The sequence below is a fragment of the Bufo bufo genome, chromosome 2 (assembly GCF_905171765.1).
Source record: "Bufo bufo chromosome 2, aBufBuf1.1, whole genome shotgun sequence".
NCBI classification, from domain to species: domain Eukaryota; kingdom Metazoa; phylum Chordata; class Amphibia; order Anura; family Bufonidae; genus Bufo; species Bufo bufo.
In genome coordinates this window covers 793,305,617-793,328,599 of record NC_053390.1, presented here as the reverse complement: position 1 = coordinate 793,328,599, position 22,983 = coordinate 793,305,617, and the positions used below count along the sequence as shown (strand labels likewise).

Here is a 22,983-nt window from a genome sequence, read left to right as displayed (position 1 = left end):
GGTCAGGTCCTCCAGAGAACGACGCTCTTTATAACCACTCTCCAGTCTGGCCAAGAGATGAGGATCCTCAACTGATGATCTCACCCCTCCAACTATAAACTTCCTGATAAGGTATTATGGAAATGGTGGAGAAGGAAAAATGTCATCTCCACTTCTTGTTAAAAGGGTCTCTTAGCAAAAAGCTGATCATACAGTGACCCCCTGCTGAGACCATCAGTGATCAACTATAACCTGCAGCCAAAACTGGATGTTAGGGTTCAATTCCCCTGCAGCACTCCTATAGGGGAAATTGAGTATTACACAGTTTCCATTCAAATCAATGGTTTGTCTATGCAATGTAGGACAGGTCAGGTCCTCCAGAGAGCAACGCTCTTTAGAAGCACTCTCCAATATAGGCCAAGAGATGAGGATCCACAACTGAAGACCTAACCCCTCCAACTATAAACTCCCTGATAAAGTATTATGGAAATGGGCTTTCTAAGCTGAGCAACCCCTTTAAGAAACTTTTTAAAAACAGCCAGTTACTGCATGCTGAGCAAGATTTGTCACATGACTAGGTCTATGTTCAGAAAAAAAGTTACAGGAGATTGGGGTATCAATATTTGGGGTTAAAGGGGAAGCACAACAAGACAACCCCCTTTATGACATTCATAAGCCTACTAGTGGCTATTGTAGAGGGAAACGTCCTCGGTATGGACCAGCTCCATTTTCAAAGTATGTTCTCTTCATGAGATAACCCCTTTAAAATAGAATTTAAAGGGACATGAAAAGGAGTGGTCCTAAAGAGAGAACCCCTTAAACTTTCACCTGAGCCCCACAATGTACTGCTCTCCAGTAACAGGAAACTGGTAGACTCCTGAAGAAGAAAACCTCATGTAACCATGGTTAATCAACGATTCATGTGCATTTCAACTAGTTTTTGAAAAGTTGATTTTTCCTTGATCTTATTCCTATTTCTTGGCTCTTCACGGCTCTTCTGTCCTTATTTACTAAGACACCTCGAACACACAGTTGAGAGAACGTCTACGTAAAGAAATGTCTCGGTCAGCACTTGGCCAAAATAAAAATGTTCATTTTATTTATTTTTCACTAGAGGCATCAAGATATTTTTTGAGATCTAGAGACAAGGTTCAAAAAGTCCTTAGTGAGGGATCGGTACAATAAGGAAAGTCAGAAAATCAAGCCATGTGGTACTGGATAGTCTGAGGAATACCGTGAAGGAAAGAAATACGGGTAATATAGGATACTGGACCTAGGCCATGGTTTGGGGGATGTTCCTGGCCAAGAATGGACCTTCTACAGGGGAGCAAGATTCCCAGTTATCTTCCCCAGAGGTTGCTGTAAGGCTATATGACGGCACTATACAAACACTAAGGAAATGGCTCATGGGCCTGGAGTCCACAAGCTATATGGCATGGTTGCATTTCAGAAGAGGTGTGTGGCAGGACCCCAAAGCAGATACTGTAGGCCTAGGTGCTCAAAAAGACTGCTTGGAGCAGCCACCTGGTGGGACAGTCAAGGTACATGGGCTAGACAAGGAGAGTGAATTACCTGGGAGTGGGACTAGCATACAACTTTATATACACTGTGCCCCATAGGACAGACTCAAAACCATGACATCACCATCAAAGCTACTCATGTTCTTCTCTTGCCACCATACGGTGAAGGCTTGAAAACTGACCAAGGTTTTTCTGGTTTAGCAGCTGTTCCATAACTTAAAGATAAAATAAATTGAGGCCTTTTCCTGTTTTGTCCTCTGGCAGAAGAATGGCTGAAAATGGTTCTATAAATTTTTGGAAGGGGACTTTGCATTTTCACATTTGGTCCCTGGTCTAAAAAAAATCATTAAAATCAAGTATTAGAGCAGAGTCGGGGTCCAGCTGGTTACATACTTAGTGTAGCCTGCAAGCAGTAGCCTGTGAAACGTGAGACTGTGATTTAAGCCCGCATGTCTGGGTCACTGCCCGATAGCAGTATATCATTCTCATAGGCTCAATATTTAAAGGGACAGACGAATCCACTAGTAGATATCAGTGGAAGACACTGGTATGCAGCAACCCACACCGGGAGCTATATATCTCGGCACATTTCTAAATTGTCTAATGAGGGAAAAGCAGCCATTTTGACTTCCACAAGTAAGAAGGAAAGCCATGCCGCCATGGGGAAATGGAACGGAAAAAAATAGTCTGTATTCTGCACCAACAAACAATGTAGCAAAACAGCAAATAAAGATTTCTTTTCATGATAAAACGGATCAAAAAAATCTCAATAGTTGTCAAATTAATCCCCCTAGGCATAGACGAAACGGGAAAAAAAAACCTAAAATAACGAAAAGTGGCCCCATGTTGTAGGTGCGTCCAAACTGACAAAAGGCTGGGCAAAAAAGGTAGACAGGGACAACAGATGTAGGCGAGGCCAGCAAACAATATACTGCCCCAGCAGTACCAAATACCACAGTGCAGCACAATATACTGCCCCAGCAGTACCAAATACCACAGTGCAGCACAATATACTGCCCCAGCAGAAGGAAATAGCACAGTGCAGCACAATATACCGCCCCAGCAGAACCAAATACCACAGTGCAGCACAAAATACTGCCCCAGCAGAAACAAATACCACAGTGTAGCACAATATACTGCCCCAGCAGAACCAAATAGCACAGTGCAGCACAATATACCGCCCCAGCAGAACCAAATACCATGGTGCAGCACAATATACTGCCACCCACACCACATTATGAAACTGTTATCATTGTCCTGAGGATGGCAATACAGTTGAATTCAGGAGGGACCTGCAGCTGCTGGCCAGATGCATAAGTGCCTGATGCTCCTACATTAATACTGAAAGCATCGGATCTTTATGTAACTGTATGGCGGCCATGAGGAGGCCTCGGGTGGGCCCCTGGGCATCGGCCCACCTGGAGATTTCCCTGTAGGTCTATGGCCAGTCCAGCCCTGCACCTCTAATAGTAGTCTCTAAAACGAGCATCTGACTGTCCACCAAGTCTGACAGTCCAGCACAAAACTATTCATGTCTTTTCTCCATGGTTGCAGTATTTGTTTTGCGACGGACCCGACATAGGGGACAACACAGATGCTACGGTGACCTCCCAGCCGCGCTCCCTGACACTGACCAGCCTATAAATGGCCCGGACTGAAGACTCCAGAATCCGTGGGGAGGTCCAGATGAGGTTTACGAGCCTCCTCTTGTAATAATACAGCCAGCACAAACATCAATCACCCTCTTCTTATTCATCCATGTTATTTTCCGAAAGGAAAACTGGCTGAACAGTTGGCTTCCTCTCTAACACGGTTTGATGATGATTTCATGTAATTGGTTCAGTGTTAAGTAACCTGAAGGAATGCGATTCGGTAATTAGACTCTGTGCTGTTTCCTTCAGATACCCGCTCTTGGCTTACGTGTCTTCAGATAAACCTACAATTAGCCGCTACTTGTGGGAACATAATTTTAAAGAAAGCGACTGGATCCGAGAAGCCAGCAGAAGACATGATTCATGGCGCTTTACAGGATGTGATGAACTAAAGTGTTCACAATGAGAGGTGAAAAGGTGTTAAACTTGATCTAAAGAGGATTATGTGGCTTCCAATGTGTTGTCCCATGAAGTCGAACCATGTTCCTTAGGCCATTTTAGGGAAAGAGTAGGTTATGTGCATGTTTCCTCAATGGGAAGAAATGGAAAAGGGGCTTGATCCTTCAGTTCTCCTGATGTCTGCTGAACAAATGCTGACCAAGCATCTAATACACATGATGTGTTCGTCCAGATTTGCTTGCAGTTTGGACGATGTTTGCGGCCACCTTGAGACTGGAACCATCCATGGCTACCACCTGGTCAGCAGTGGCCCTCCCATGGCAAAATCAGCTTCTGCAGCTTCCATGTTGGGTGGTTGTCTGTGGTTGGACAACCTCCTTAGACATAAGTTTGATTGGTCCTGAACACAACCTGTTTTTCCTTAAATAGTTTTATATATTCATAATATCCAGCACATACCCCAAAAAACACTATAATGCCTCGTTCGTACGGTGTCTTTGGACACTGGAATTCTGGTGTGGATTCTTCGCCAAAAAAGTCGGAGGTGGCCGTTTGTGCAGCCAGCCTTTCTTGGCCTGGTGTCAGGACAGACGCTGTTGAAAGTCCCAAAATACGATGTGTGAGCGGGGCCTAAGGTCCTGTCAAACTGCAGTGGTACTGCAGTGGGTCCCAACAGTGGTCAATGATGCAAAATCTTGACACTGGGGGAGTTCCTCAACATCTGTGACAGCTCTGTTCCCTTTAACTTTCATATGGGGGAGATAAGTAAGAAATATGATTGCCCGGGGGGAAGAAGCTGAAAATAACACTATCTATGAGTGGCATTTTGTAGCACCCATAGCGGTTCCTACTTCTACAAGTCAATAAATACCTATTTTGCTTTTTTTTGTTGTTTTATACTATTTATATAGGAGTGACAATTGTATTTATCAGCTTATATATTGTCAAAATGCTCTTCAGGCGGCGTTCACGTCACCGCTATTTATTTCTGTTGTTCTGCTCTATTCTTGGAGCAGAACATCGAAAATAATGGAAGTGTGGGATTCGGCATGTTGCTGATTTCAGCAGCCTGTCACTTCTGGGCTGGAATTTTGTACTTTTACTGTACTGACAGGGTGGGATAGGAGTCTGATGAGACTTGTGACCCCAGGCCTCCTGACCATGAGTGGTTACGCATAGGAAAGAAACCTGCCAGTCATGGTCAGGAGGCCGGGGAGGGCTGGGCCATGAGTCTCATCAGATTGATCTCTCTCGCGGCATAGGTGCACGCTGCAAGGTTCGCCCGGTTGGTATTCTAAAAGTACTGAATACTAGCCCAGAAGTGACGGCCCGCTGAAATCAGCAGATACTGGCCTTAGTGAGGGCAGCTTAGTAGAAGAGACAGGTTCCCTTTAAATTTAATCTGCAATGGAGGCCCTGAACGAAGTCTCAGACATAGATGTGAACTTACCCTTACCTGTACAGTAGATTACATGTTGATTAAATGTACTTCATGAGTTATAATTAATTATTGATTGTACATGGTTAAGACTTTATCCTGGAACTAGTTTACTACTTTTCTATCATGATCCGGTGGGATTTTCAAGTTCTCGGTTTCTTACCTTCCTCTTTTTCGACCTTCCTTCTGACTGTAAAGTCCTAGTACATTGCTCTACACATTCAGAAAAACTCAAGTTACTATGATCAGCACTGTAGTCAAGGTCAGCCAGTTGCGCCAGGGAGAGGATATAGTTACAAGCTATTCTCAAAATGGCTAATTTAGAAAGCTTCTGTCCGTAGGAATAACATGGCACCTGCAACGGAAGAAGAAGGACATATTAAACATAGTGCAACCGGTAGTAGTAATATAAGTAGCAGTCAACAGATTATAAGGTGAGTCATTTTGGCGTGAATTTACCGTTAACATGTGGCTTAACAGGTAAACAAATGTTGCGATTACGAAAGTAATGTTGTGTTCGGCAGTCTGTCATCATGCAAAATACCCTTTTATCCATAGCAGTATGTAGATGACAGGAAATCCAATAACTGGCTTCAGAGGTGGCGTGTGCACCAGAGACACATCCCTGCAGAAGCCAGTGGCTGGCTGCAGCTCAGCAGGTGATCATGTCCTTGCCAGGGAGAAAACAAGTCGCAGACTGGAAGATAAAAACACCAGAGCCAGCAAGCAGGTCAGGACCAGTATAGAGCAGATAAGTATGATTCTTTCCATAATGGAGGCAGGCTGTGGGCACCTGTGAAAAGTTGCTTAATCCTGGACAATGCCTTTAATGCTGTCTTCCTGTTCTGTCTTGCAGTTCTGACAGAACAGAACTTCTAGACAGTTCTGGGCAGACATACCCAGCTGCGAACTTCATCCTCTGGTCTTAAATACTGAGCATGTGCAGCACAGTTTCATTGCAACTAAGGGCCTCGGAGCAGCATGAAGGTACCTAGTATATGGGACGGGAGACAAGGGAGAGGACTGATTGTCTTTAACCACTGGAACACCCTGCTTATCACTGTTTACAGTATAAGGACAGGAGAGAACACAGGAGAGGTGAGAACTGATTATCTATCACCAGTACAACACCCTACTGATCACTGTTTATACTATACGGTCAGGAGAGAACACAGGAGAGGGGAGAACTGATTATCTATCACTAGAACACCCTGCTTATCGTGGTTTACAGTATAAGGACAGGAGAGAACACAGGAGAGGTGAGAACTGAATATCTATCATCACTAGAACACCCTGCTTATTACTGTTTATAGTATGACAGGGGAGAACACAGGAGAGATGAGAACTGATTATCTATCACCACTAGAACACCCTGCTTATTACTGATTATAGCATAAAAACAGGGGAGAACACAAGAGAGGGGAGAACTGATTATCTATCACCACTAGAACATCCTCCTTACCAATGATTATAGTATAAGGACAGAGGAGGACACAGGAGAGGTGAGAACTGATTATCTATCACAACTAGAACACCCTGCTTATTACTTATAGTATAAGGAAGGGGAGAACACAGGAGAGGTGAGTGAGAACTAATTCTCTATCACCACTAGAACACCCTCTTTACCAATGATTATAGTATAAACACAGGGGATAACACAGGAGAGGTGAGGACTGATTATCTATCACCACTAGAACACCTTACTGATCACTGTTTATACTAAAAGGACAGAAAAGAACATAGGAGAGGTGAGAACTGATTATCTATCACCACTAGAACACCCTGCTTATCGCTGATTTTGATAAAAAGGGGCCTTAGATTGATAGAACATAAAATATATTTATGATTAACATATATATTTATGATTAACATTTCTAAACTTTGCTGAATGTATATAAAAGTTAATAAATTACGCAATGTTAATAACATATATTCTTTTAAAGTTGGAGTTGGTATATTTCTACTGACTACGGCTCCACCCAAAACTAGCTTTGACTCTGACTCCACGACTCCGACTACACAGCCCTGCATTTTTTGCAAATAACCTAAGCCACCAAGTCAGGTTGCCAGAGACCTAAGCCACCTGTTGAGGCTGTCAATGATGTAGGCTAAAGGCCAAAAAGATACCAGGGCGCACTGACAAAGCATAATAATAATAATCGTTTTTTTGTGTTGTAGAATAAACGCCACATTTGAGTCATAAGTACAATTCCACAGTTGTCCAGACCTCTTCGCTGGGACCTCTTTCGACACACTTCATTCAGTTCTCCAGCTCAGCTGCCACCCGATATTTGCTGACAACTTTAAATTGACGTAAGTGTCAAGTCACGCCAAGACACTTCGTTATTTGTAACAAACACAACCTTTAGATCAAGCACTCTATGTATCTCCAGTCTGGCTCCATCTGCACCATTTATCAAGACACATTTCCATCAGCTGAAAAAAAAAAAACAACTTCCCATTCATTATCTTTTATCCAGCTGCTGGAATTTCTAACACTTGGGGGCTGCTCGAAGGAGGAACGGTGGCTCCTTCTCAACACATGGTCTGATCCACAGCTTTCTACCCCCAGCGGCCTGATGAAATTACATGCACTTTGGGGGGAAAAAAGAAGCTAAACAGTGCACATTTGTAATATGCAGATAGATCAATCATATCTGTAGCTCATCTAGTGGGTGAGGGTGTTATTTTAATTAAGACCACCACTGTCTAGAAAAGTAGACAGAACAGCAGGCAGGCAAATCACCCCTTGAAAGAAGAGACATCTCTGCTTATTTATCAAGCCACCCGCTTTGAGCATTTCACCACTTGAAGAAATTTTTCACCAGTATCAAACTTGGGTTTGTTTTACGAGACATGGAGGTCAAGTTCTTTGTCTTTGTAGCCAACCATAAAATTCCAACAATCCGACAGCCAGCAGTTTATTTCAGAATCCTTGTCGAACTCTAGATAACTTTTGTACCAATGGCATGTGTAACATAAAGGAAGCTCGAGTAGAAGAACCAACTCAGGTTGGCCACCTCTGTTTACCAATAAAGGTCTCATAAGTAAACAGAGGAGAAGTTAAATGGCCCAAGTGCCCCAGAATATGGTTAGTCAGTAAGGTGTTTGATGTTTAAGGCTGATAAGAGACTTTACGGCAGTGAGAGGAACATTGCTAAAACACCCTCCACACTTAATCCTGTACCCCTCAACTGAGAATTAGACACCCTTGGAATAATAATAATATTACCAGCCCCATCCTGGTCTATATCCACACCTTGGTATCTGAGAAGATTTGCACTGAGAATTTTTTGGAACTTTGTTTAGATACCATTGGATGTACCACAACTCTCATTCTGAACTTAAGTAAACAGAGGCTTGTCTATTTTCTTCAATTGGCCTGGATACTGCTTTGCATCCACACCAAACCACCAACGCCAAGGGCACCCAACTATCATCCGGCAGGAACTCCAACATCAAGGTATGCCCTGAAGGAAGCAAGGGTGCGCCCTCCTATCACTGCCCAGGCCCTAGGGAGCATCGCAAGTAAGGATTACAGCCAGAGCCACTACCACTCCCATCCTCTGCTTTGCTAGGGCTTGCAGCACAAGTGTCAAGTTACTCTTCTCATCTACAAAGGATGGGAAGGTGAGGGGTGAAGAGGCAATATGCCCAAGCTGTCCTGGATTGGTTGGGCAGTTAGGTGGCATACAGGACCTCCCATGGTTTAGATACATGTTTGACTTGGGCTGTATGTGAGGTTTCATGATCCTTTAAAGCCTATTTCTTTTTTAAATAACTTTCGTAAAATTTTAATTGTTTGATATAACAATCATGTTCTTGACTGATGCCGTGTGCCAATGCTCTGGCAAAGGCTGAAGTGTTAGGCTGCTTTCACTCCTATCACAGGCCTAAAATGATCCATAGGTACCCCCCCGATGGAGGCCAAAAGAGTGTTGTTTTGGCTTCTAGTGGGCTGATATAGGTTGGTATACCTGCTGGCTTCACTATTCCATATGGAGGCATCCAGTAAAAAAAAACATATACCGATGTATGTTTTATTTTTTTTACAAAAGGAGTCTATGCTGCACTGCTCTACAATACAATAGATGGTAATGGATCGATATGTCATCAAGGCTGAGCAGCCTGACAGGAACACTCACCAATATGTTGATATGCAAGTGTCTTAGGGCAATGTGTAGTGAACCTTGTCCTCCCACCCTTCTAGAAGCTCTGAAAGTGGAGACAACCAGTCCTGCTCACATTCTAGGACAGCCATTTGAAATAATTCATTTAAGCACTGGGGCTAGGTGAAAAGCTACCTCCCCACCACTTATAGTTTTGCCCCATACATGTCTGATCACTGTGGAGAAACCACCAGTAGCAATCTAATGGGTAAGGGAGATCTTTTAGATGCCCGCTGGATTCAGACTGCTTTTTTATTTTTTTGGTGGATACAAGTGACCGCTTTGTCTGGTACGATATTGGCTATAATTATCCCTATTCCGTGTTGCAATAAACCATAAAACTATGACTTGGATGGAATGAGTGTCTCATTGTCTAAGCCAACACCAACACTTCTTTGTATTGTGCTTTTTCTTGCGTAAATAAAACTTGACTCCATGTAGCGCCTTTAACGACCTTGTATTTAGCACTCTTAAAGAACGGTTGTTACACTTAAAAAAAAAAGTAAAAAAAAAAACATTTACAGCCATCTCCCTTGTATAATACTGGATCAGAACTTTTACTGAGAGGTTGGGGAGAAGATAGAGGAGAATAGGTGCAGGATCCAATTCCCCATGACTATTCTTCCTGGCACCATCAATAGGGGGGGGGGGGAGAGTATTTATGGTAGCTAAATGCTGTCAATACAGAGAGGGGATGGGCTGTCCAGAGAACATTACAACTTCTCAATTCCCCTATTATTTAGATTCTATTTTTTTTAGATAATTCCTGGTTATTTCCTCTAGAGGACCTGTCCTGTCCTGAATTACCCAGACAGCCCACAGATTTCAAAAAGCATGGTGTACTGCTCCGTTCTCCAGCGGAGGCGCTAAAGGGAAACTGAACAGTTTACCATTTTCCGCACAGATTACAGCGGATTGCTGGGGGTCTCAACAAGGAGACACTTTATGATTAGTCAATGATAAGGGACCCCTTATGTAGTAGGGACGTCCAACCCCTTGAAGCAACACGACTATATACGGTACATTTCTTAGTATATACGTTTATAGTTACTGGTGTATGCTGAATGCGTATCCAAAATCTGCCGTCAGGAGCAGACAGCTGCTAACAAATAACAGTGTAACATTACAGTATGAAGTTCCTTTTGGCGCCACAGCAAATTACATCCTCCATTATCATCGCTATATACGAGTCTTAAGCAGATTCACAGCTCAGCAAGGGCTAAAGAAGGAATGGCTACCGTAAATACTGCCAGGCACACTGCAGTGTTAATGGGCGTGCGGAATGAGGTAGACATCTATCTTCAAAACCAAAATTGGCACGCCCCATCGGATGTCACAAAAGATGAAACAAACCAACCTCCTCATATAGTGATGCCCTCCTGCTGTAAAATATATCTCCTAACTAACGGATCAATGGGGTCCAAATGCTGGGTGTTCCCCGTCCCTATATCCATGATGGAAGAAGGGGGACAAGATGAATGCAACACAGACTACAAGTCAAGACTGTTCACTCGGTGGCATTTGGACCTCCCGAGGGGGGATTTTCCAGTTTAGAAAAACCATTAACGAATACACCCTACTGCAGATCTAATAATCCTGGCCATAGTCGAAAAGGATCTCTCTCCCTGGAGACCTGTATTACACAGGCAACCCACTGATTGAATGGGCCTGTGTAATACTTAATTTCTCCAGTGGGTGGCACTGTTAGGGAAACTGAACACTTACTGCCAGGTTTCTCAGCACAGTAAACCTGATTCTGATGGTCCTCATCATTGGGACACTTTGGGGGATCATTTATCAAAGAACAGCTTTTTACGCTGGTCTTTGATAGCCCCTGTGCTGCTGAAAGAAGCACCTAATTTATAACGAGGCCTGAGTTAGGTGAACCTCCTGCAGTCTGTGCCCCTGGAGTGAAAGCTACTCGAGCCCCTGACTGGAGTAGCTTTCACTTCTCTTTTATGCCTGTTTACAGTTGTAAAGGCTAGGACTACGCGGTCACACGTGTCATGTCGCAACCAAAGTTGTGCACCATTATTTGCAATGATAGCAATGGGACATGCTGCGACTGCGACGCAACTGTCGCTCAAAACTTGACTGTCGTGTCGCAGCATGTCGCAGGGCGACACTAATCGACTATTATTATAAAAAGTGTGTCGCAGTATAGCGCTAGCCTAAATGTTAGTAATTTGCTGGGGCTGATATTGCGGCCCCCACCACTGCCAAGTGGCGAGGACAGCAGAAAAATGCCAGTGCAAGAAAATATTGTTGCATGGGCAGTTAAAAGGTCTCAAAAAGGTGGTCTTGTGACTTTTTTAATGCTAAAAACTTTTTAGAAAAATTTAAACTTAAAAAATTACTAAATGGCTCTCTTTGTGATCAGCTTATTTTTAAGTGACACTTCTAGCACATCAGCTAATCTATTAGAGGAGACATGCTTGATGAGACAGATGATACCTCTCAACTAGTCTGTAGTGGTAGGCACTTGACCAAAACCTTTAGGGTACGTCCATGCAGGAAGTAATTTGCGAAGAAAAATATCCACCGCTGATTCTCTGCAGTATTTGTGGCAAAATCCGCTGCAAAATCCACATGGCAAAAGGTTAAATCTACAATGAACAACCGCAACGTAAACTGACGGGCTGCGGATTTGTTCCTCCGCGAGAGGATAAGATGTCATAAAATCTCATTTACTTTGTTGCTACTGTGAACAATGCAGATCTGAGTTCCTTGGCAGAAAAATCTGCAGCGTATCCGTCCCATGTGCATATACCCTTACAGCGTCAGAAGGATGGAGAACGAGGCCCCTCAGCATTGTCTACCATAAAGGTGTTAGTGTGTGTGTGCATATGGTGACCTCTCCCTGGAGTAGGAGAGCACGGGGGATCTTTGGGCCAAGGAATGATTTCAACTTTTTGCTATACAGAAAATGTACATGTTCATCTTAAAGGCATTGTCCCTTTACAACTTATAAAGTTATAAGAGATAAGTGTTCGATCGCTGCCACTCCATGGGTTGTCAGAGATAGCCAACCACTTGTACTTGACCATCTCTGGCAGTCTCGTAGACTTGACTGGAGCAGTGGACATACATGCACGTCTGCTGCTCCATTCAAACGGGAAGGGTGGGCCTCCGTTCTCCTGATCGGCGTTCCTGCACATCGGTTGGCAGAGGTGACGTGCATGTAGATGGCATGTCACACTTCTGGTAGTGGTGGAGATGGGACTTTGACACTGGACGTGGGAGCACTCGTGACATGTCATTTTTTTACTTTTGCACCATGCTTGCCCCCTGACCATCGGTTCTCGATCTTGGAGAACCTCTTTAAGAACCAGGTCCCGAAGTCCCTCTAAATGCTGTTTTCTTCTTCTGAACCTTTGAGACCCTACACTATGTCAAAGCCTAGGCCCGCAGAGGATCCTCTGGTAGACCCACTCCGTACCCTGGCTGGGGGTTTACAGAAATTCACAAATGGTCTTGGTTTCATGCAATCCTCTCTCCATTTACATCAGTACCCCCATAATTCTGGACCCTCAGACCACCACTATCATTACCCATCAATATCTACGGTGTCTATTTGTCGGAATACCTGCTTTACATTCTAGATTCTAGAGTAAATATTCTTTTAACAGATACGCCCGGAGATTTTCCCTTTGTAGTCCCGATGAATGTTAAAAAAAGAGGCAGTAGATCGTGTGGATTTTTTTCTAAAAAAGGAACAAAAAAAACCTCCTAAATCAATTTTTCAAGCAGACGGAAAAACAATGCTTTTTTTTAAGAGTTGGGCCGGGGGCTAGTCACGTACAGCTGAGTCGACTTTGTTCCACAATAGCTGCTGTACTCCCATATCTTCTAATTCATTGAGTTTATTTTTATCGGGGAGTTGAGGTATTTTAAAGTCCCACCGGGGAGGTAGCTGGCCTGCTCTCGATGAAGTCTATTGGAACGCTCTGTGTAACTCAACTGTCTCTGTTTCAGCCGCGCGAGACGCCAAAAACGTCTTCCAGAAAGGTTCATATAAATGTCCACTTCTGGCTTCATTACGTCAGTGGCTTCTCAAAAGTATTTTTTTCTTTATTATAATTAGAGGAGCATTTTTTTTATTCCCCCCTCTTCTCCCCTGTTGGAGAGGCGGCTCTATTCCCCCGGGAGCCATATGCATACTTGTTTAAATCCAATAACTTATTCACCTTTACACAAGCTTTGTTTTTCTTAACCCTTTACTAGGTGAGCGCAGGGTCTGCTGGATGTTTTGGGGGCTTTATTAGGCACAGCTATGGAGGAGGTTTATAATACTGGCTAAAAAGAAGGCTTGTCGTTGCGGCCCATAACAACCAATCACAGCGCAGCTTTCAATTGGGATACTGCCCTTCAACAATGAAAGCTGTGCTGTGATTGGTTGCTATGGGCAACAAAGATAGGCTTTCATTTAGACTGTTTTCATACATATATACCCCAATGGGGTCTGATGTCACCGCGGTAGCAGCTTTTTTCTGTTGGGGGCATCATTCTGCTTGATGTTTTAGAGGTTTATTACATACAGATATGGGGGAGGTTTATAAAAACTGGCTAAAAGAAGGCCTGTCATTGTGGCCCATATCAGCCAAACACATCACAGCTTTCATTTGGGATTCTGCCCATCAAAAATGAAAGCTGTGCTGTGACTGGTTGCTACAGGCAACAAATATAGGTGATCATTTACAGTGTTCACATAAATCTACCCCAATGAGGTCTGATGCCGCCCGCAATTGCAGTTTTTTTTTTCTGTTCGGGGCAATAGTCTGAATTATGTTTTAGGTGTTTATTACACACAGATATGGGGGAGATTTATAAGAAGGCTTTTGTTGCAGTCCATAGCAACCAATCAAAGAGCAGCTTTCATTTAGGATTCTGCTTTTCAAAATGAAAGCTGCGCTGCGATTGGTTTGCTATGGACAACAAAGACTGGCTTTCATTTAGACTGTTTTGATAAGTCTACACCAATGGGGTCTGATGTTGCTGCAGTTGCAGTTCTTTTCTGTTGGGGGCGTCTTTCTGAAGGGTCGCACTGGCCTACCAGAGGATCCTCTGGTGGGTCAAGCTCTGACAATATTGGGCCTCTAGTAAAAACAGGGCCCGTAAGGTCCTATATACACAGAGGGTGAGCCCTCAGAATCATTTTCTCTGGTGGGGCCAATGGACTTCAGACCGACACTGAAAAAGTCTGATTATCAGCATCATGGTGCAGATGGTTTACCCTGAAAGGAAAACCGCCTTTGTTGCCCATAGCAACCAATCACAGATCAGCTTTAATTTTTCAAGAGCAAAATACAAAATGAAAGCTGTGTTGTGATTGGTTGCTATGGGCAACAAATATACGGGGAGATTTATCAAACTAGTGTAAAGTAGAACTGGTTTAGTTGCCCACAGCAACCAATCAGATTTCGCCTTTCATTTATCACAGCTCCTTTGAAAAATGAAAGGTGGGAATCTGATTGGTTGCTATGGGCAACTAAACATAGTTACACCCAGTTTGATAAATCTCCCCCATAGTTTTTCTTTCAGTTTCATAAATCTGCCCCCATTTGTCTAATTGTGTTTAATGGCACGATTCACTGATTATCACTTGAAGAGAGAGATATAGCCAATATCCCATACGTACGACACTAGGCGTATGAACTGGGGGTAAAATCACAGCTTTGGGCAGTGATTGAGAGGTCATCCGGCCCCTTAAAGGGGTTGTCTCACTTCAGCAAATGGCATTTATTATGTAGAGAAAGATACTACAAGGCACTTACTAATGTATTGTGATGGTCCATATTGCTTCCTTTCCATCACATTATACACTGCTCGTTTCCATGGTTATGACCACCTTGTGATCCATCAGCGGTGGTCATATTTGCACACTGTAGAAAAAAGCGCTGGCCTCTCTGGTGGCCACGACTGTGGGAGCGCACATAGGCTGGTGTTTTTTCTATAGTGTGCAAGCACGACCACCGCTGCTGGATTACAGGGTGGTCGTAACCATGGAAACGTACAGTGTATAATGTGATGGAAAATGAATGCAGCCACAATACATTAGTTAGTGCCTTGTATTAACTTTCTCTACATTATAAATGCCATTTGCTGAAGTAAGACAACCCCTTTAACGCCCTCTGGACTGCTGGACGTCAGACCCATGAGTAGTCTAGGAAATAACATTGATGCCTTCATAGATAGGCCATCACTGCAAAATTAGAGGACTTGGAGGTAGGGTCACAATCTCGTTAAGATAGGCCATCACTGTTATCCCAAAAAAACAACCCATGTCCTATTGGGGCATGTGGACATCATAGGGGCCTCGCCCCCACTAGTAGTCAGAGCAGAATCTGGAATCTGGAGACTTTACCGATCAAACATACAATTTGGCTACCAGTCTGGAATCACTTTGGGAAAGTTCGCTGCAATAAAACAAGGAGAAAACCTTCTTGGAGCCGGATGGATTCCTCGTCCAAACAGAACGCGCAGCCAACAATCCGCAGAGTTGCCTGAGATGGGATTTCAGTATTCCGCTACATCTTGGAAGTGAGCTTAGGTATGTAAGATCTGAAATAAGGGACTACCTCCCGCTGCTGCTGTTCGCCTCTCACATGACCCCTTTAATGCTATTCTCCCGTTCTCTGGAGCTTTATGCTTAAGCACGGGTTTTTAAAGGAACATCTCGATCAAAACTGACACGTCTAGTGCCTGAGGTGGTGGAAACACAGAGATTCTCTCCTCTGTGTTCTTAGAATTCTTTTTTTTTTATCTCTGTCATACCCCGCCTTCACAGTGTGTTTTTTTTTTTTGTTTTGTTTTGACCGGAGTGCTCCTTTAAATGACATAGGATGCAATCTGAAGTTTATATATGAATCTAGCAATAGAGGTGATGCCCTAAAACAGTGACGGCTAACCTCCGGCACTCCCAGCATGCTCCATTCATTTCTATGGAGTTCTGAAAACAGCCATCTTGGGAGTCATAGTTTTACCACAGCTGGAGGTTAGCCATCACAGCCCTAGAGGATAACCTCCATGGTAGGTAAAGAAGCCATCAACTCCACCGAGGATCAGCTGATCTGACCTGGATCCTGCGGCCAGCCTAGCTTTTCCCTGCAGCAACACCCGGGCAGGGGAAATGTAGTATTACATTGCAGATCAATGGCTGCTCTTGTAATACAAGAACTGAAGCCGCTCATATGGTTCTGGTCATAGAGCGGGAACCCCCCCATGACATCCCCCATGACTATCTTCATGAAACATATCTGCACTTTCCAAAAAGTTTGATCAGTGGTGGTCCAAGTGCTGAAGACAGAAATGAAGGTGGCCTCACAGAAAGTCTAAGAAGCTGTCCTCAGCATCAAGGAGAGATAGCCCTCAGCTGCGTGCACCTAGCCTCTCGTCTTAGTGATCGGCGGCGGTCTCAGCACTCGAACCCCCACAGATCAACACCTTCGCTATGTCGCTGAAAGTTTTTGGACTTCTTTAACATCTCCTGCCTGGTCAGGGACTTCTGTCCAATTGGGAGGAACTCCATCGCCCTTCACTATTACATTGGTTGGGACGTGTTCATAAATACTCATCGTCCGCCCTGTCTCACCCGCTAGAGCAGAAGTTTGTACTCCAGAGCTTCTACTCTAACTAGGAGTTGTAGACAACAGGCAGACATATCGGAGGCGATGGAGAACCATCTTTGGCTACTTTGAAGAGACTTTTTCTAACAAAGCTATGACCAGCCCTGTACCTCACATGGATCCAGAGATCTCCCCATTCACTGCTCCAATTGCTCCGCTAGATTCTCTCCAGGCTGGCAGCTCAGGGGGCGTGTCCTTTCTCGGAGGGTGTGCCTTTTCTGCTGTAACAGAACCTATAGCTGGTGGCAGTGGAAGATTTAAACTGAGTGCGTGCGACCACCTTAAGTCAGGTGGACAGAGAAGTAAGGAAAAGAACAAACAGCAGGTGGTGCTATATACATCAATTTCATTTTTAATTACATGCAGTGATAAAAGTATTCAGATCCAGGTCCTGGTTTGAAAAATGTAAAATATTTTTTTAATGAAAATGTGCCACCTAAACCTAGAATATTCATTTATCACTACAGATATAGCATGGAGGGTAAGCGGCACCCTTAAAATGCCTACCTACGCATCACTCATGCACATTATTTCTGCGTAGGCGAAAAGCATTAATTTTTGATAATAAAATCACAGGGGACGGAGCGGGGTCAGTAACAGGTTCCAGATGACAAGTCAGCTCATTGTTTAGTCTAATCTTCTATTTATCCCAAAATGAGTTCCTGTGCGAACAGATGAACAATGGAGGAAAACGCCAACAAGCAGCCCTCACATAGCAGAGCTCTGGGAGAAATCCCCCGAGCAGACACATTCATGGAGGAGTTATGGTCCAGGTTATTGAGGAGAATAACACGGGCACCCTGACCACCGTGACAACTACCCCAGAGACTGACACTTAGGGTGCCCAGAGACCTGAAAGGGATCTGCCCTTCAGGCTACCAGCAGAGATCGACAACCTCAGCACTCCAGCTGCTATGAAACTACAACTCCCAGCATGCACACCTATTTGGCTGTTCTTGTAACCCCCAGAGAAGTGAGAGGAGGATTCTGGGAGTTGTAGTTTCAGAACAGCTGGAGTGCCAGAGGTGGGAATACTGGGCATCACCCAGCGATGAGCGACTACATACAAAGCTGCCATTACAGGGTTGAAGACACCGCCATGACGGCATACGGATGTCATACGAGGGGTGGTCCCCACACTGCCGATCTACATCTCGGTTACCCAATCCTGGGGCTTCTCAGACCTTATACATATCTCCACTTCATAGGTTCTTCAAGGAACATATTAGGGAACCTGTTAAAAATTAGCTGCCCCTTTAGCAAGAGAAAACAATCTGATATTAAAGGGGTTCTCCAATGATTAATGTAAAAATGAATGTAAGACATATAATACATGACAATCTCTTTCTAACAAAGCTAGAACCAGCCCTGCACCTCACATGGATCCAGAGATCTCTCCATTCATTGCTCTGCTAGATTTATATCAAGCTGGCAGCTCAGGGGCGTGTCCTTTCTCAGACGGCGTGTCCTTTCTGCTGCAGCTAAGGGGGCGTGTCCATGCTCTCCCAATCACAGCTCAGGGGCGTGTCCTTTCTCAGGCGGCCTGCCCTTTATGCTGCAGCTAAGAGGGGGGGGGGGCGTGTCCATGCTCTCCCTATCACAGCTCAGGGGCGTGTCCTTTCTCAGACGGCGTGTTCTTTCTGCTGCAGCTAAGGGGGGCGTGTCCATGCTCTCCCTATCACAGCTCAGGGGCGTGTCCTTTCTCAGACGGCTTGCCCTTTCTGCTGCAGCTAAGGGGGGAGTGTCCATGCTCTCCCTATCACAGCTCAGGGGCGTGTCCTTTCTCAGACGGCGTGTCCTTTCTGCTGCAGCCAGTTGAAGGATGGAAATGAGCATGTGCTTCCAGCTCAGGGGTTGTGTCCTTTCTGCAGATGGAACTGAGCATGTACAACCACCTCAGAGGTGGATAGAGAAATATATGTAGATAAAAAATAAAATAAAAACAGCAGGTGGCGCTGTTCAGATACGTTTTATTGAATAGCTCAGTGGCTATGCAAAATTTTTAATTATATCCAATTACAAAAGTTTTCAGAGCCAGGTAAGGGTTTAAAATATGTGGAATATTTTGCATGGCACAACCCCTTTAACGTTTGCTGGGTGGGCCTACAACTCCCAGCATTCACTTCTATGGGAGTTGTAAGAACAGCCGCGCATGTGTGCATACTGAGAGTTGTAGTTTCCTAACAGTGCTGAAGGTTGCTGAGATGTAAGGGGGTCATACACCGTCATCCAGCATTGGGGATGCTGCAAGAAGGAAGTGGGCTTTCTTATGGAATAAGATGTTTGCCGGGGGGGGTACCGGGTGCGGTCCTTCGCATTTTGAAAGGGAGGGGTGCGTCTCTACATAGGCTTTACATTGCCAGCACTGATTGGGCAGCGTCCAACTGGTAACACCCAGGTGTCAAACTATTCATACACTTCCAGGAGGAATAATAGAGGAACGGCAAAAAATGTAGAACTCCAAGACGCTCCATTCTATGGGGAAAACAAGTGTTTACTACAACAGACGTGTCAGGCGAGGTGACGGGGGCCATGCAAGTAGACATAGTGTCCCTGTGATGTATCATCTATGGTCGCCGACCACTTCTTGCCACATCACGTTGTTTTCTCGTTCTGCACAGAAATCAATGTTGAAATACCCGGTGTTCTCCGAGAACAAACTGTGCCGATATTCCATAAAAAACACAAGCTGGCTGCCCCTGGCGTACCACCCGGCCGAGCCTGAAACCTCCCTGACAACTTCTGCATGACGGGCGTCGCTGCAGGCACCCGGTCATCAGACAGACCCTGCAAAGGGTGGGCGTGCACCCACTGAACACCCACTCCTATAGGAGCATTCCCCATGCAATAACAGTTCTGGAGCATCTATTCTTCTGACTCTATGAGGCGCCATTCCTCTATTATTCCTGCTAGAAGTTATGAACGAATCACTAGCAGTGTGCAATGGAGGTCCAGCTGGGTGTTACAAGTTGAAGATCTGACACTGGCAGCACTCATTGGATGAACACCCCCCCCCCCCCCCCGACTGATAACATCCAGCTGGACCTACACTGCAAACTGCTGGCACTTCATTCATAACTTCTAGCAGGAATAATAGAGGGACAGCACAACATAGAGTCATAAGAAGAGATGAAAAATGATACCTGCAGTCCTTCGAGGGGTTGTCACTCAGCTTTCTCAGGGTGGCTGCAAATCTATCCGGGGAGGTGTCGCTGCATCACCTGGGTGTCCGGGGCTCTAGGAAAGCTGGGTGACAACCACCGTGGGACTTGTAACAGACGCCATATTGGCTGTCACCCAACTTTCCCAGAAACAGATATGACAACAACATGATACAACCCAACGTACAAACCGCCCTGACAGCCCTGACAACCTTCTTCCCATGCTCCTGCTGTGGTTGAGGATGGGCGGCCGGGAACCACAGGTAATTAACCCTCTATGGGTTGGGAGAGTGAAGCAGACGGGAGGATGGGTTAAGGGCGTCCAGCATTTCTATCAATGGACCGGTGGGTGATATAACGACTTGGACGGATCGGCGGTCACCTGCTGGACGTGTAAGTCACACGGTATTCCGCCTGTCACAGAGCGGCGTCACAGCTCCGCACCATCTGCTCGCCATCAGCTTGGCACCGGGGTCAATGACAGACGACCTGTGACCTTCCCAGTCCCCGCTATCAGTATGTATATCACAGGACCATGGTCTCCCCCGTCACTGCTCTCCTGGATCCATGTGTTTATTCATCCTACAAAACTCATACCACTAAGGGCTTGTTCACACGCGGTCCGTCCGCAAAAAAAAACGGAAAGAAAATACGTTCGTGTGCAAGAGGCCTAAGGCAGCAGCATAGGGCCAGGGGTCTGTGGGGCACACAGCTGAGGAGCTGTCCCCTCTCCTGACATGTCTGCCGCATTCCTCCTACAATAACAGTTCTAGGACATCTGTTCTTAGGGCTCTATGTTGTGCCGTTCCTTTATTACTCCTGCTAGAAGTTATGAATGAATTGCTAGCAGTCTGCAATGAAAGACGGGATGGATGTAACCAGTGCTGCCACCGAGTAACACCCAACTGGACCTTCGCTGCAAACCTCACTGCAAGTCATAGAGGAAAGGCACAGCATAGAGTCAATAAGAATTATTATTACATGGGGGGGGGGGGGGGGGGGGGGGGGGGGGGGGGGGGCAGTAGTTACTAAAACAGACCTGTCAGGAGAGGGGGCTGTATACAGTCTACCAATGGGGGGCAACAGTGGGTGCTCAGTGGGTGCTCGCGCTCCCTTAAAATGTTGTTCTATAGCTATTCCCATCATTCAGAAGTTGTCAGGGATGTTCAGTGATTCGGCCGGCTGTTCAGCATTAGAAGGGAAAAAAAAAGGTCTGCGTCTCTCCGCTTGGAACAGCGCCACTCCTGACCACAGGCTATGTCTGGTACTGCAGCTATGCAGAATCATGGACATCGGGTCAGACTCCCATTGGGTGGAGATGATTATACCGCCTGGATGACACACCTATGCCACCCTAAACTGGCACCGATACCCACTGACCGCCGGTCACATTACGACAGCCGCGTGTCCTCTTGAGGGTTAAACCTCTGCACCTATGCCGCCATTCATTAACCCCTTACACCGGGGTGGATTGTAAGCTCTGCAGGCTAATGCAAACACATGACTAGAGTGTCAGCTCTGTCGGTGCACTACAGCAACAAGACGTGTGATTTCGGGCTATAGGCAGCTAGACACGCATTAGATTGCAAGCTCTGTGGGCTAGAATACAAGAGGGATGGCATCAGACATACGAGCAGGGGGTTGTTATTAGAGGGGGGTCCATACCTGCTTCCTGAGCGCCTCGAAGGCAGCGCTGATGGTGTGCACCCTGGTCCTCTCCCTGGCATTGGCCAGCAGTCTCCTGGTCTGCTGGATGGCTTTGATCTCTGTGGTCTCCCCCAGTCTCCTCCTAGGAGATGCACAGGGCTCTGGAGAGTCGTGGTCGTAGGTCAGGGACAAGTAGGGGGTCTCGGGGGGTCGGTGACAGACCACCACCCTGGACTGCACCATTTGCTCCCCATTTTCCAGCCCTGCAGGGGAAGCAGCAGCAGCAGCAGGAGGCATTGAGCCCTTCTTCCCTGGAAGCCCCCCACTGCTCAAGTCCAGGGCATCCTCGACCACCCCCCTGTCCATCAGAGAAGGAGCGGACATCTCCTGGGCTGCCGGGGGCTCCCCCTTCACATGGGGCAGATGGCCACCCAAGTCCACTTGGAAAGTTTGGTAGCCATTGACCTGCTTGAGGAGCTCCCGGTTCTTCCTCTTCAGCCTCCTGAGGTCCTTCAGGCAGTGCACTGCCTTCCACTGGGGGTCCTGGAGGATCTGGAGGCTCCTCATGGCTGGCGGCGCGCAGTGTGCGGCGGTGTCACTCCATGTCCCTGCAGCTCCAGCCCCATCTGTGTTTGTTTAGCCTCAGCTTACACAGAAGCCCCTGTTACCGAGATCAGTCGGCGCCGCGTCCTTAAAGGGGCAGGAAGCTCCTCTGTGCAGCTGCTGCCAGCCCCCCTTTGTTCTGCGAGGCACCCCTTCACTGCCGGGCACCCGTTCACTGCCGGGCACACGCGGGCACCCCTTCACTGCCGGGTACATAGGGGCACCCCTTCACTGCCAAGCACAGGGGCACCCCTTCACTGCTGGGCACAGGGGCACCCCTTCACTGCCGGGCACACACGGGCACCCCTTCACTGCCGGGCACACAGGGGCACACCTTCACTGACAGACACAGGGGCACCCCTTCACTGCCGGGCACACACGGGCACCCCTTCACTGCTGGGCATCCCTTCACTGCCAGACACAGGGGCACCCCTTCACTGCCAGACACAGGGGCACCCCTTCACTGCCAGAAACAGGGCACCCCTTCACTGCCGGGCACACAGGGGCACCCCTTCACTGCCAGACACAGGGGCACCCCTTCACTGCCAGACACAGGGGAACCCCTTCACTGCCGGGCACAGGGCACCCCTTCACTGCCGAGCACACAGGGGCACCACTTCACTGCCGGGCACACAGGGGCAGCCCTTAGGCACACACGGGCACCCCTTCACTGCTGGGCATCCCTTCACTGCCAGACACAGGGGCACCCCTTCACTGCCAGACACAGGGGCACCCCTTCACTGCCAGACACAGGGCACCCCTTCACTGCCGGGCACACAGGGGCACCCCT

The 22,983-nt window shown here is 46.3% G+C and overlaps 1 protein-coding gene across 1 annotated transcript in view; it reads right to left on the bottom strand.

The window, feature by feature from the left end:
* Positions 1–22,332, bottom strand: part of ATOH8 (atonal bHLH transcription factor 8) — a 41,879-nt gene extending 19,547 nt beyond the window's left edge. The window contains exons 1-2 of the mRNA XM_040419249.1: positions 21,609–22,332; positions 5,152–5,343 (exon numbers count right to left, since the gene is read on the bottom strand). Coding sequence (XP_040275183.1) covers positions 5,152–5,343; positions 21,609–22,157 — 741 coding nt within the window. The 5' untranslated portion in view covers positions 22,158–22,332. The remainder of the gene's footprint in view (positions 1–5,151; positions 5,344–21,608) is intronic.
* Positions 22,333–22,983: the final 651 nt, after the last annotated feature.